Source organism: Antechinus flavipes, chromosome 3 (assembly GCF_016432865.1).
Source record: "Antechinus flavipes isolate AdamAnt ecotype Samford, QLD, Australia chromosome 3, AdamAnt_v2, whole genome shotgun sequence".
NCBI lineage: Eukaryota > Metazoa > Chordata > Mammalia > Dasyuromorphia > Dasyuridae > Antechinus > Antechinus flavipes.
In genome coordinates this window covers 406,667,606-406,681,961 of record NC_067400.1, presented here as the reverse complement: position 1 = coordinate 406,681,961, position 14,356 = coordinate 406,667,606, and the positions used below count along the sequence as shown (strand labels likewise).

General features: G+C 33.1%; 1 protein-coding gene across 1 annotated transcript in view; it reads left to right on the top strand.

Annotated features, from left to right (window-relative positions):
• Positions 1-14,047, top strand: part of PPP1R1C (protein phosphatase 1 regulatory inhibitor subunit 1C) — a 185,766-nt gene extending 171,719 nt beyond the window's left edge. The window contains exon 5 of the mRNA XM_051986092.1: positions 12,991-14,047. Within this exon, the coding sequence (XP_051842052.1) occupies positions 12,991-13,079 (89 nt within the window). The 3' untranslated portion in view covers positions 13,080-14,047. The remainder of the gene's footprint in view (positions 1-12,990) is intronic.
• The last annotated feature ends 309 nt before the right edge of the window (positions 14,048-14,356 follow it).

The window sequence follows — 14,356 nt, the reverse complement described above, 5'->3', positions numbered from 1 at the left end:
CCAAATGAGATGGAAGCCTTTCTTTGAGCCAAGTTACATAAATTCTCAATTTGTAATATTTCAGGTTTTAAAATAATTATTCCACTCTGCCTTACTTCAAATTCTCTCATGAAAAATATGGTCATAGGAACAAAAGAAAGTCTTGAGCAAACTTTCAGATTAGGTCAATTTTTTTTTTCATTCTTCTCTGCATTATCCCTTTGCATAGGCACTCATCTTAGAAATCTTTTTTTGTTCACCTAAGGACCCTCTCTGGCTTTGGACAAATCATTGTTTCTCTACTCCTCAGTTTATCCATCTGTAAAATAAGGAAGTTGAAGAAGATAATTAAAGTTTCTTTTAGCTCTAAAATTATGTGAATCTATGACTCTCTCTCTTTCCTTCTTTCTTTTTTTCTCAATAGTATTTTATTTTTCCACATAAAGATAGTTTCCAACATTCATTTTTGTAAGATTTTGTGCTCCAAATTTTTCTCCCTCCCTCCCTTATCTCCCTCATGCCTAAGATAGCAAACAATCTGACATAGATTAAACACATATACTCCTTTTAAATGTTTCCATATTTGTCATGTTATACAAGAAAATCAAACCAAAAGAGAAAAAATAATGAAAAAGAAAAAGTAAATAAACAAAAAGGTGAAAATACTATATTATTTTCATTCAGTTTCCATAGTTCTATCTCTAGGCGTAGATGGTATTTTGTATCCTAAGTCTATTGCAATTGTCCTTGATCACTACATTTCTGAAAGGAGGCAAGTCCATAACAATTGATCGTCACATGATCTTGTTGATATTGTGTACAGTGTTCTCATAGTTCTGCTTTTTTCACTCAGCATAAGTTTTTGTACCTTTCCTGGCTTTTCTCAAATCAGCTTGTTCATCATTTTTTATAGAACAATAATATTCCATTACATTAACTTATTCAATCATTTCCCAACTGATAATTCCTTGCCACTACAAAAATAGCTGCAATTAACACTTTTGCAAATGTGGTTCTTTTTCTCTCTTTTTATGCTCTCTTTGAGATACAGATTCAGTAGTAATACTGCTGGATCAAAGTATATGCACAATTTTATAGCCCTTTGGGCACAGATCTTTTTACAACTCCACCAACAATGCATTAGTTTCCCAGTTTCCCCACATCCCTTTCAACATTTATCTTTATCTTTTTTCTGTCATCCTTAGCCAATCTGATAGATGTGAGTTATCTTCATTTGCATTTGACTCAGTTCTCTATGTGTTTTAGAAATGAGGCCTTTATCAGAAATGCTGAATATGAAAATTGTTTTTTTTTAATTTTCTGTTTCCCTTCTAATCTTGACTGCATCAGTTTTATTTGTGCAAAACCTTTTAAAACTAATTTACTTAAAATTACTCATTTTTCATTTCATAATATTCTCTCATTCTTCTTTGGCCATAATTCCTTCCTTCTCCACAGATCTGACATTGGACTATCCATTGCTCTACAAATTTGCTTATGTTATCACTTTTATGTCTAAATCACGAACCAATTTTGACCTTATTTTAGTACAGAGTGTGAGATGCTAATCAATGCCTAGTTTCTGCCATAATATTTTTTTAATTTTCCCAGCAATTTTTGTCAGATAATAAATTCTTATTCCAGAAGTGGGGGTTTTGGGGTTTATTAAATAGATTTCTATAATAGTTGACTATTGTGTCTTTTGCCTAACCTAATCCACTACTCTATTTCTTAGCCAGTAACAAATGGTTTTGATGACCATGGCTTTATAATAGAGTTATGACTCTCCTTTCTTAAGTGTAAGGAACCTAATTTGCAACTGTGTCTAAGGGATATAAAATTGTACATATCCCTTGATCTAGCAATGTCTCTAATGGGTCTGTATCCCAAAGAGATCATAAAAGAAGGAAAGGAATCCACATGTACAAAAATTTTTGTAGCAGACTTTTTTGTTGGGGCAAGGAATTTGAAATTGAATGGATATCTATTAGCTGGGGAATGGTTGAATCAGTTATGTTATATGAATATAATGGAATATTATTGTTCTATAAGAAATGATGAGCAGACTGATTTCACAACAATCTTTTTTTTTTCAACAATGTAGTGATTTCAACAGTCTAGTGATTCAAGGCAATTCCAATAGACTTGGGATGGAAAGTGCCATCCCCATCTAGAGAGAGAACTATGGAGACTGAATATGGATCAAAGCATAGTATTTTCACCATGTTATTGTTGTTGTTTGCATGGGTTTTTTTTTCTTTCTCAAAAGGGAAAAACCTTTTGATCTGATTATTTTTGCATGGCATGATGAATATGGAAATATGCTTAGAAGAATTACACATGTTTAACCTATATTGGATTGCTTGGAGTGGGGGAGAGGAGAAAAGAGGGAGAAAAAATTGAAACACAAGATTTTGCAAATATGAATGTTAAAAACTATCTTTTGCATGTATTTGGAAAAAATAAAATACTATCAAAAAAATTAAAACTAAATAAACTAATGGGGGAAAAAAGACCAAAAAAGTCTAAGGAAGTTAGCCAAAAGGCAATGGGAGAAGAGAGAAAGAGTACATTTCCTGTTTTTATTTTTGTTTTTGTTTTTTACTTTGGGAAAGGGAATCCTTTGATAGAAAGTTAAAAAGACATGATCCTTACTTCATGAAGCTTACTCTATACTAGGGCTGAGCACCTGTCCTAAAACAGAAATTTGCATAAATTAGCACACTCAGAACAATCAAAGATAATGATCCCTTAATGATAGATAATATATAAAGAGTAGTATTTCACACAAATTGCCCTTAATCCTGAAACTTCTTGGTATATTCATTGGTTGGGCCTACTCCGGAGACTGTAGAATGTTACAGTGATCTCAAATTAGATATCTAAGCATACAACTACACAAATTGTCAAGAACAACAACAAAGTGCTTTAAAATATTTTTATTTATGTAAAATATTTAATTATTTTTACTTTATAATCTGTTGGCACACTTTTTTTTAAACTCTTCATACATGATTCTGTCAGATCTTCTCACATCTTTCAGAATTCTTTATGTAAAGTCAACTTTATGAACTTTCTGTGTTTCCTTTAAAGCTATTTCAAAATACAAAGGCAAGTTACCCAATCAAAAACTAATTATTAAATGTCTTACAACTTCATTATGTAAACTTCTTTAGAACTTAGAGAATTTTCTGCAGATGTCCCACTCTCAAACCCTATAATAATATGTCATGTGTTATAGATGAACTCCAAGCAGCAAATTTATTGCACGGGAGAAACGAAGATCAGAATCTATTAAATTGAGAAGGGAGAATTTAACTGAGAAAATTATGTCTAAAGAATTTTGCCTCACTGCATGTATTTAAATGAATATTACTCTCACAAAGAGATTAACTAGTGTGGGAGTTAGAATATCTAGTAGGAAATATTATACTTAATAGCCGTAAATGTGGAAGGTAGATTGATTTGACACAATTGTGCCACTTATATTTAATTCCTATTTGTTGCCATATTAGTTATGATCTATGATTTAAGAAATAATAACATGGGCATTACCAAGCCTCATAAGATAAATTTTGGCCAATTATAGTTTCATTATTACACAATTTACCTAGTCTGGAAGGTCTAGAACAAAAACAGCATAGAATTTATAGTTTGGAAATTAGATAGCTGGTTACAATGGGCCTCTTAAACATCATTACTTTTTTATATTGTCTTAGTAGAACTCTTCTAAGAATCCCAAGATACTTTGGGCTAGGTTTTCTGGGAATCATTAATCATATTTCCATAACAAATACAAGGACAGCAAGAAAATATGCATATGATATCAAAACAGCTAAGGCCTGGAATGAGCCTAAGACTCCTAAAAATGGTAATGAAAACCAAAAAAATAAAGTTTTTTTAAAAAGCTATTCTTGTGAAAGGGACCTGTATGTGCCAAAATGTTTGTGGCAACCCTGTTTGTAGTGGCTAGAAATTGGAAATTGAATGGATGCCCATCAATTGGAGAATGGCTGGGTAAATTGTGGTATATGAATGTTATGGAATATTATTGTTCTGTAAGAAATGACCATCAGGATGAATACAGAGAGGCTTGGAGAGACTTACATGAACTGATGCTAAGTGAAATGAGCAGAACCAGGAGATCATTATACACTCCAACAACAATATTGTATGAGGATGTATTCTGATGGAAGTGGATTTCTTTGACAAAGAGACCTAACTGAGTTTCAATTGATAAATGATGGACAGAAGCAGCTACACCCAAAGAAAGAACACTGGGAAATGAATGTGAACTATTTGCATTTTTGTTTTTCTTCCCGGATTATTTATACCTTCTGAATCCAATTCTCCCTGTGCAACAAGAGAAACTGTTCAGTTCTGCAAACATATATTGTATCTAGGATATACTGCAACATATCTAACATATATAGGACTGCTTGCCATCTAGGGGAGGGGGTGGAGGGAGGGAGGGGAAAAATTGGAACAGAAGCGAGTGCAAGGGATAATGTTGTAAAAAAAATTACCCTGGCATGCATTCTGTCAATATAAAGTTATTATTAAATAAAAAAAAGAGAAAAAAAAAAGCTATCCTTGTGAGGAGAGCTAAGTTGGAAGACACAGATGTACAATAAGCTCCTACTCCTTTCCACCAATACACACACACGTGCACAAAAACACAGACATGCACAATTCCTCCAAATAAGTAAAAAACTCACTAGACAAAATCCTGATTAAAAAAACAAGAAAAAAATCACAGTGAGTCATTTTTCCAGCTCAGGTTGCCATTGAGAGACAGAATTCTACAGTCACTGAGGAAGGAATCAGGTTAGGAGTATACCTGCAGTGAATTCTAGGACATTGAATGCTGTGAATAGGGCAATAAGAAATCCCTGAGACAGAATAGAGGTTGCTAAATTGTATTAGGGTATCAGACTGGTGTCATCTGACATCTCTGTTGCTCATCAACATCTTTGGTAAATATCCCAGAATGATGTATCATAACCTGTCTACTAAGCAAGGAGCAAATCCAGAAACATAAAGTAGCTATGTGGCTTAGACCCCAATAATCTCCAAATGAGACCCCAGGCTCTTAATTCTAGCTTAGAGCTCTGTCTGAAGGTATAGAGGCATAACCAGCTCAGGAATCTCAGACTAAATGGAAGCCTTAGTGCTGTTGCTCTGAAGAGATTTCCAGGTGGCTATTAATGATTGAGTTCAGAAGTGATCTACTTGAACTCTAAATGAGACAAGTTACAAAATCTGTAGTTCACACCCAAACTCAGGTTAGAACTTGCAAAGCTCACCCATGGGCTCAGAAATCAGATTTTATTCTTAATTAGACTATTTTGGGAACACTAAAATTTGCAGGTGCCCAATATTAGTGATTCCTCAGGAGCCTGAAATAGCAGAGTTTCTAATATTTCAAGAAATTGGCAGCAGGACCAGCCTAGACATTCATTCCAGAAGTGTATAGAGCCTAACCATAAGTAACATAAAGTCTGAAATCAGAAAGTAGGCTAGAAGAATGAACAGATAAACAGACAAAGGAATTCCGTTATAAAAAGCTATTATGATACATTGAAGACAGAAACCTAGAAGAAGAAAATTATCACAAAACACTGACAAAGCCTCAAATAAAAAACATCTAACTAGGATGTCTGGAATAGCTAAAACAAGAATTAAGAAAAAATGCTTTAAAAAAAAAGGGAATCAAGAACACTAAAAGAAAGTATTCAGAAAGAAATGTTACTGAGGAAAGATTAGAAAGGTAATCAACAGTGTGGTAGCCCAAGCTGCTATCTCCCTGAAAATTAGAATGAATTCTTTAGATAACAATTCATATTAAAACTAAGTCAAGATATTAAAGGAAAAAAAAAAGAGAAAATGTAAATATCTCAGCAAAAACAACTGACCAGGAAACATCTCAAGGAAAAAATTTAAGAGTCATTGAATTATATAAAGATATGACCCTCCCCCCTAAAAAATTCTAAACATCATATTTCAAGAAATCATAAAATTTCTCAGAGCTCTTCAAAGCAGAGGGTGAAAAAAAAACTAAAAATGAAAACTCCCAAGAATATTATAGCCAAAATCCATAGTTTCCAGATCAAAGGGAAAAAAATGCTTCAAGTAGCCAAAAAGAAAGTACTAAAAAGCTAGAGTCAGAATCAAATACTACTTAGGAGTTACCATTATCAGGAGCAGAGATTTTGTAATACTTGATACAGACTTGCAAACAAGAATAAGTTATATAACAAATTCGAGTATGACTCTATAGGTGAAAAAATGAAATAAAAGATATCCAAGCATTCTGGATGGAAAGATCAGAGCCATGTAGAAATTTTGAATAAAAACATAGGAGTTAAATATAAAAAGATAAATATGAATAAGCAAGGATAATTGACTAAACAAGGATAAAAATCAGCTAGATAGATAAAACTCAATGCCTGGAGTGAGGAAGATGTCTTCCTGAGTTCTAATCTGACTTCAAAATAGCTGAGTGACACTGGACAGGTTATTTAACCCTGTTTGTTTGAATTTTCTCATCTGTAAAATGAGCTGGAAAAGGAAATGGAAAACCAATCTAGTGTTTTTGCCAAGAATATCCCAAATGGGGTCACGAAGAGTCACACACAACTGAAAAAAGATTGAATGGCAATTGAACAATTGAAATGATTGAACAAAGATAAACTAAACCGTTTATTATTCTAATTATAATATGGGAAGATGATATGTGTATACCTTCGGAACCCTATCATTATCAGGGTCATAGAGGGAGTCTAATTAGACAAAAGGCCTGATATTAATTCTGTTATGTTCTGATCTTAAAAGAAGAATGAAAAAGAAGAGGAAGAGGAATACATAAGGCATAAAGCACACAATTGCCTCACTTAATTGAACCATAAACAGAAATCTATACAAACAAGGAGTGTGAAAAATGACTTAAATTGGTCAAAAGAGGGAAGAACACACACATACAAACACATACACACACATGCACACGCACATACAGAGTTGGGCATAGAAAGCAGAGAGAGGTGTAATATAATAGTTATTACTTCTATTATATTTAACACCTACTCTGAGCAAAACACTGCGAAGCTCTTTATAATTTTTATCTCATTTGATCCTCATAACAATCTTTTGATGCAGTGCTATTATTATCCTGTTTTTACATTTAAAAAAACTGAATGAGGAAGAGGTTAAGTAGCTTCCCAAAGGTAATATACTTAGTTAGAACCCGAGGCCAGATTTAAAATCAGGTCTTCCTAATTCCAAGTCCGGTTTGCAATTCAGTGTACCACCAAGCTGTCTAAGAGAAGAAGTAGATTAAGAAAAAAATTAGTTCTAAGTAAAACAAATTTTAAGGATGTGCAAAAATACTTATATCTCTTTTTGTGATAGCAAAGAATGGAGATTTAAAGGGATACTCATTAATTGGGAATGTCTGAACAAGTTGTATTACATTAAATATGATAGAATACCATTGTGCTGTAAGAAATGATGAAAAAGATAATTTCAATGAAATATGGAAAGACTTGTATGAATTGATGTAGAGTGAAGTGAACAAACTGGGAAAGGAATTTATATAAGACAATAATATAGTAAAGAAAAACAACTGAAAGATTTAGAATTAGCATGATGACCAATGATTTTAAAAGAATCATGGTAAAATACGCTATCACATCTTAACAAAGAGGTATAAAACTTGGGATACAAAAGGAGATGTACACACACACACACACACACATGCTTTTGTTTTTCTTAATAGGGGAGAGGAATACTGAGAAGAACAGCCAGGAGATTTTGGTTGACTGAAAAAATGAGATTCAATTTGATTTTTTAAAAGCTATCTTTGGAGCTAGGAAATGATAGCATATCATATGATAGCATATGACATAATGTCATCTTTCCTAACAGAGATGACAGAAAAAGCTGAGGTATAAAACTAATTTCTTTTGGTTTTCTTCAACAAGAAAAAAATTTCAAGCTGCAACATAGAACAAACAATAATCCACTAACAATAGATAAATGCTTTGCCAAGTGTGATTGTTGAATGATCTAAAAATTTTTTTCAAGTAATCTGTATCTTGGTGTCTTTATTAGGGTATCATTTAAAGCAGGGTTTCTTAAACAGTTTTTATTTATGACCTCTTTTCACCCTAGAAATTTTTATGTGACTCTGGGTCATATTATAGTTATATAAAATAGATGTATAAATCAAACATTCACTGATAATAAATCATAATTTTATGAGCAGCTATGAGACCCCATAGGAGATTGTGACCCACAATTTAAGATGCTGAGATCTAAAGTATCTACTTGTTGCTCAATCTAACCCAAGCAGAAGGTAATAAAATCAATGACATGCTGAATTATCTGGGGAAAATAGTGCCAAAACCACATTAATCTATTCAACACAATTGCTGACTCCATCCCACCTGTTTGCAAAGTTATGCAGTTGAGGAAAAGAAATTTTTAAAAACTCATCTCTAAGACTGGGGTGTTAGTCAAAATCCTGATCAGCAAATTTAAATATATTACAGTAGTCATATATTAATATGTATAATGTATTTATTACAGCATGTTATATTATTATATTATATTAAGTATACTATATATCATATATATAAAATCTGTAATGTATATAATATATTAAAAACATATGAAAACATTGTACACATCTATTTATAATGTATAATATAATTGTATAATAATGTAGTCATATATTAATAAAATACTGTAATATTGAAATTGAAAATGCCAAAAATGGCTCCTGATCTACTAAAATATATATTATGTTTGGATATGTAGCTAGTTTGTTAATGGAAAAGCCATCTTTTTGGCCAAGTTAAAAGCAATTGGATAGAAAAAGGCATGAGATTTAGATATGGAAGTTACCTTAAAAATCATGGATTTCAAGCCTCTCATTTTTACAGATGAGGAAATTGAGATCTCTAGAGGTGAAGTCATTTGTCCAAGGTAGTAAGTGCAACATTGAATGCAGGTCTTCTCACTAAATTGCTCTTCCCACTTTGCCATTCTGCTTCTTCTGTTTTATTTGAAACAATTTATTTTGGCTTATCATACCTTTTCTATCCTGTCTGGTACTTTTGTATAGGAGATTTTCAACTAAGTACAGAATTGGATTAGATGGTTTCTAATGTTCCATTTATCTTTGAGATTTTGTAGTTCTCTTAAAATTGGAAAAAAGAAGATTGGAAGGGGTAATAGTTATCTTCAAATATCATAGCACAACTCCCCTTTACTTATTGAGGGTTTAGAAATACTTTCCTCACAATAATTGTCAGGAAGTTAGTGAAAGTATTATCTACCTTTAAAATGTGAAGGAATGTGAAGAACAAGGAGTCCAGAGCTATCAGGTCATAGAACTAGACATTTCAATCTTAACTCTTCACTTCTGACTCCAAGACCAATGTGTTTGCCTTCTTCTCAGCTGAAGAAAGGAAAGTCTATTTGTGGCTCTGAATGGATTAACTAGCACCAATCAGAAGAAATTACAGTCATATTTTGATTAGAGAAGGTGACATGATGTTAATAGAGAAAAAAAGCTGAAGTACGAAACTAATTTGTTTTAGTCTTCTTCAACAAAGGAAATAATTTTCAAACTGCAAAATAGAACAAAAAACAATTCATTAATAATAGTTATTTACTTTGCCAGATGTGATTGGTGAACGGACAACAGAAACCCTTAATACTTTCAACTAGTCTGCATCTCATCCACTTGCTATTGTTGTTTGCCCTTAGTTCTCAAAGAGGACCATGATATCAGGGAGGTAAGGCCATGACAAGCAAGTGAGTTGGATTTAAATGAGGGAGTTCTGGACAAGTCCATCTATCTCACTTTCCCCTCCAGAACCATCTGAGTCCAGTGGTCAGATATAGATCAGGACGACTGAAGATGACTCTGGAAGCTGTGGAAGGAAGATCTTGTCTTTTTTAAGCTAAATTCTTCAACAGATCTGTTTGCCTGAGGCCCCATTCTTTCACCAATTAAGGCTAGGTAGCAATTGAGGCAAAGAATCTCCTGTTCCACATAGTCAAAAGAAAAATCTAAATAAATAAATCTGGAAGGGGAAGACCCTCAGAATTTCTGGCCAAAACAGAAATGACTGCTATTTACATTCAATCTGAAGCAATCAGGATCAAACAATGACCAAATGGGATTTGGTCTGTAATCTATTAGTATGAGAATCACAGTGGTTTTGCTTTAAGGTATGGTCCTTAAGAAAGAAATCTAGCCAATATATCCCAAGATATCTTGGGAGGGTTCAAGTTTGGGAGATAGCTTTAAAAGTTAGGATTTCTTATGTTTCAGTACTAATGAAATAAAATGACCTATTTCCTCCCTAGATTAAAGATGATGTAATGACCTGTCAACCAAAAAGGAAGCATGACTTGCAAATCCTCTAATGGAAAGTCTCCTAAGAAATCAGTGGGTCTGCCACCATTATTGTTGTAACTAACACTGTAATGGTGGTATTTTTAATTTTAAAATTCACATGTTCTTTCCAGTGCCCTAAGTAATGTAATTTCCAAAGTCATGAAGTCAGTTTTCTTCCTTAATAACAAATACAGGTTTCAGCCAAATGTTCTGCATATAGGCCTAAAAGTGGGTCCCCTGACCCTGGGTCTCTCCAGGGCCCTTCTTCTTTTTCTTCCTTATGCTATTTTACTTGACAATTTCATCAACAACCATGGATTCGATGAACATATCAGTGCTAATGATTCTTATTAAACAGCCACAACTTTCAGGGTTACATCTCTGATTATCTATTAGACATCTCAAACTGAATGTCCTAAAGGTATCTCAAACTCACTATGTCCAAAACTAAACTCATTTCCTTTGTCCCAAACTCTTCCTATATCCCAAACTATTACTATTACTAGTTACTATTACTATTAAGTAATGTAGTAATTACTATTACTATTAAGTTTTACTTATTATTACTATTACTATTAAGAATACCACTGTCCTCCAAGTGTCTCAGGCCTGAAAGCTAAATCATCTTTAAATCCTCATTCTCTCTTCATCTCAACTCTTATATTCATTGTTGCCAATTTCTATCAAATTTATTCTCAAAACTTCTCTTGTGTGCTTCTTTTTATCTCCTTTGACACTGCCATCATTGTGTTATAGACCCTGATCACCTCATGCCTTGATTTTTGGAATAGCATGCTGGTTGGTCTCTCCCCACTCCAATCCATCCTTCACTTAGTTGTCATATTAATCTTCCTAAAACATGTATCTGACCATGTAATCTTATTATTCAATAAATTCTAGTGACTATCACTTTCAGAATCAAATAGAAATTTATTTGGCATACAAAGCCTTTTGAGACCTGACTCCCTTCTGCCTTTACAGTTTTCTTATACTCCATTCCTCCGCCATGTAATCAATGACACTTTCTTCTTGTTTTGGGGGGTGTTTAGGAGGACTAGCACCTCTGGGATGAAGAATTGCTGAGCTCTTTTTCAGGTTGCTCATTTACCTTTGGCATCTACCCATCACCCAACTCTCACTTGTGGCTCCAAAAGTTGAAACATGAATGGTAAATTACCCCAGTAAAACTGCCTCTGCAGATAATGTAAAGCAAGTTGAGAGTAACCAACAGAAATTAAATCCTTCTGTCAGCCACTTAAAAATGCCAAGGTCATCCATCATTTGTCAGGTTATCACCCAGTTATCTAGACTTTTTTCTTGCCACTAGACTTCTATGACTTTGGAAGAGAGAGTGAGGCTGATGACTGCACAACTCTGCTCCACTTAAATCCAATTCACATGCAAGTCAAGACATCACAGGTGATGTCATCAGTCCTCTTGGAAAATGAAGTCAACAATTGTGCTAATTACCTGTATTTGTAGGTATTCTCTTTTCTTGGATTTCTTAATTACACACTGAACCTGGGCTCTACTATTTCTTCATGTGGTGATTCTAAATGAAAAGCTTTTGAGTAGTAATTCTAAAATTAGCATCTCCATTTTCTCAGATTTTTAGACTTATTTCATGTAGCATTTTCATGGATTAAATATTATCATCATATATTTGGGATTGAGATTAGACATTTTCCATCTCTGTGACCCAAAGGAATAGTCAAGAGTAATCAACATGTATTTACCAAGCTTCTATTATATGTCCAGTCTTGTGTTATGTGCTAAGGAGAATAGGACAAATAATGAAACTATCCTTTCTTGCCATGAGTTTAAATTTTAGTGAGGGAAACAAGAAGTGCATTTAAAAATTTACATAAATAGAATGTGACCAAATATGTGTGTATACAAAGTAGATAAATACAGGTAGTTTGGGAGGAAGGACATTAGCATTTGGAGGTCAGTGTAGTCTAGATTCATTATTTCTAAGTTCTACTTTAGGTTACACATCAAAAACATTTTAATAAAGACATAAATACAAATCAGTGATGGAGAAATACTGAATTCTTTGCAACTTAGTAGCCCAGTATGTGAATTTAGTTGCATAAAGAATTCTAACAATTATGATACTTTTGTTGTTTGTGAGTTATGAGAATGTTTCCCTTTTAAATATTTCATGATGTTAATTTCCAAGAGTTTCAAATACTCTTGTGCAAATAGAGTGCAGGCATGCCAATCCTGGATCTGAGGTGAATAGTCTTAGTGTTACAATAGAAGTCTGTCAGCTGGGGCTATAGGTAACAGGTTTTTAATAAGCTATGATGCAATTCTTAATGGAGAAGATTTATTTGTAAAAGATAGGTCGCTACTAATGGAAACTTGGCCCCATGCTATTCTATGGCTGTGTGAATTAAAAGGTTTACGTAAGACTACTTTGTTGAAGTCTTGGAGTTGAGAGGGAATAAAAGCAAAACAATACCCAGCATCTTGAAAATATTCCACTTAATTTTTTTGTTTTCCCTCTTTCCACAAAGCAGCAGATCTTACAGAAATAAATGTCACTTATAATTCCATTTTAAAAATGCTTAAAATGAACATGGTCTTTCTGCTTTCAGGGGTTAAACATATGAAGAACCAGAATGATTCAGCATTCCCAGAGGAAGAAGAAGGAGTAAATGAAAGAGAAGATCAGTGGGACCATTAATCGCAGAAATGAGGAGAGAAAGGTTCTTGTGAATAACTGAACTGCTAACCTTTCTGAATATCCCCTGGAACTCCATTGCTTGGCTTCAGGAAGTATTCTCCATCTTGGCACTCCATAATCATTCAGTAGTGTATCTTCAGGGAAGCACTCCACTGGATTCTAGAACCACGTACATCTTCTTCCATAGTACTTATTACCCAGGAATAAATATTTATTTTATAGTAATCATTCTTTGTAATGATTTAAAAATGCCACTTGCAAACATGTTCGCAATCTAACTTTAATATTGCCAGTGCTTAATTCCTAATGTCTTTCTGTTATGATTTGAATTAAAGATCAACTGTAAATACTCCCCTTCTAAAGCTACATAATAAATACAAAATGCCTTTAGAAATGCTCATGTGTTTGAGTCAAACCTGGAGAAAAATGTTTAATGAAAGGTGAACATCTAAGTCAGGCAACACATTTATAGCATTTAAATATACAGTTTAGGTTTTAGCATGTGGCTCAAAATGATAATACTGGCTCTATTGAGTCTTAAGACTACACTATATTAATCTCTTAGTGCTCCATATAAATACTTATTTCTTTCTCTATGACTGAGCTTTAATGGTATTTAAAATAAACACTGGGTTTCTCATTTCTCAAATTCAGAGAAGTTCTTTTTCTCAGTCTTTTCCCTTCCTGATCAAAACAAAACACAATGATTTTTTTTAAGCCTATAGGTCTAAAAAAGAAATTTCTTTGTTTTGCTGAAAATTTATCATCATTGTATTTATTTGTATTATTTCTATTTTCTCAAGAACATCAATGTTGTTTAAATATTTCTTAACCTTAATATTTTAAAAATGCTATTTGCTCCAAGAGACTACTATACCCACAAACCTTTCGTTTCTTTAAAATGGTGTCATCATCTGATAACTACTAATATGGTAAGTAAGCATCCTCCATCCAATTCTAAATGCAATCTCAATATTATAAAATACTATAAAATCTTTTTTGGGTACCAGCATAGGTGAATCAATATGGTGGTAATCTTAGTGAAGTTAAGAATTTTATGTATAAATAAGGAAAAGTAGTTTTCCCAGATAATATTTTTTTTCTGATTTTCAAAAGTTGAAACTGCTACCATATAAAGAAAATTTGAATTGGAAGAAGAAAAGTATTTTCAATTAGAGCTAATTTAACTATGGAATGATCCATGTTTAAATCACACATATTTTAACAATTGACTTGAGAGCACTGAAGTAGGGACTGTGCGTATAGAAAGGTAAAAG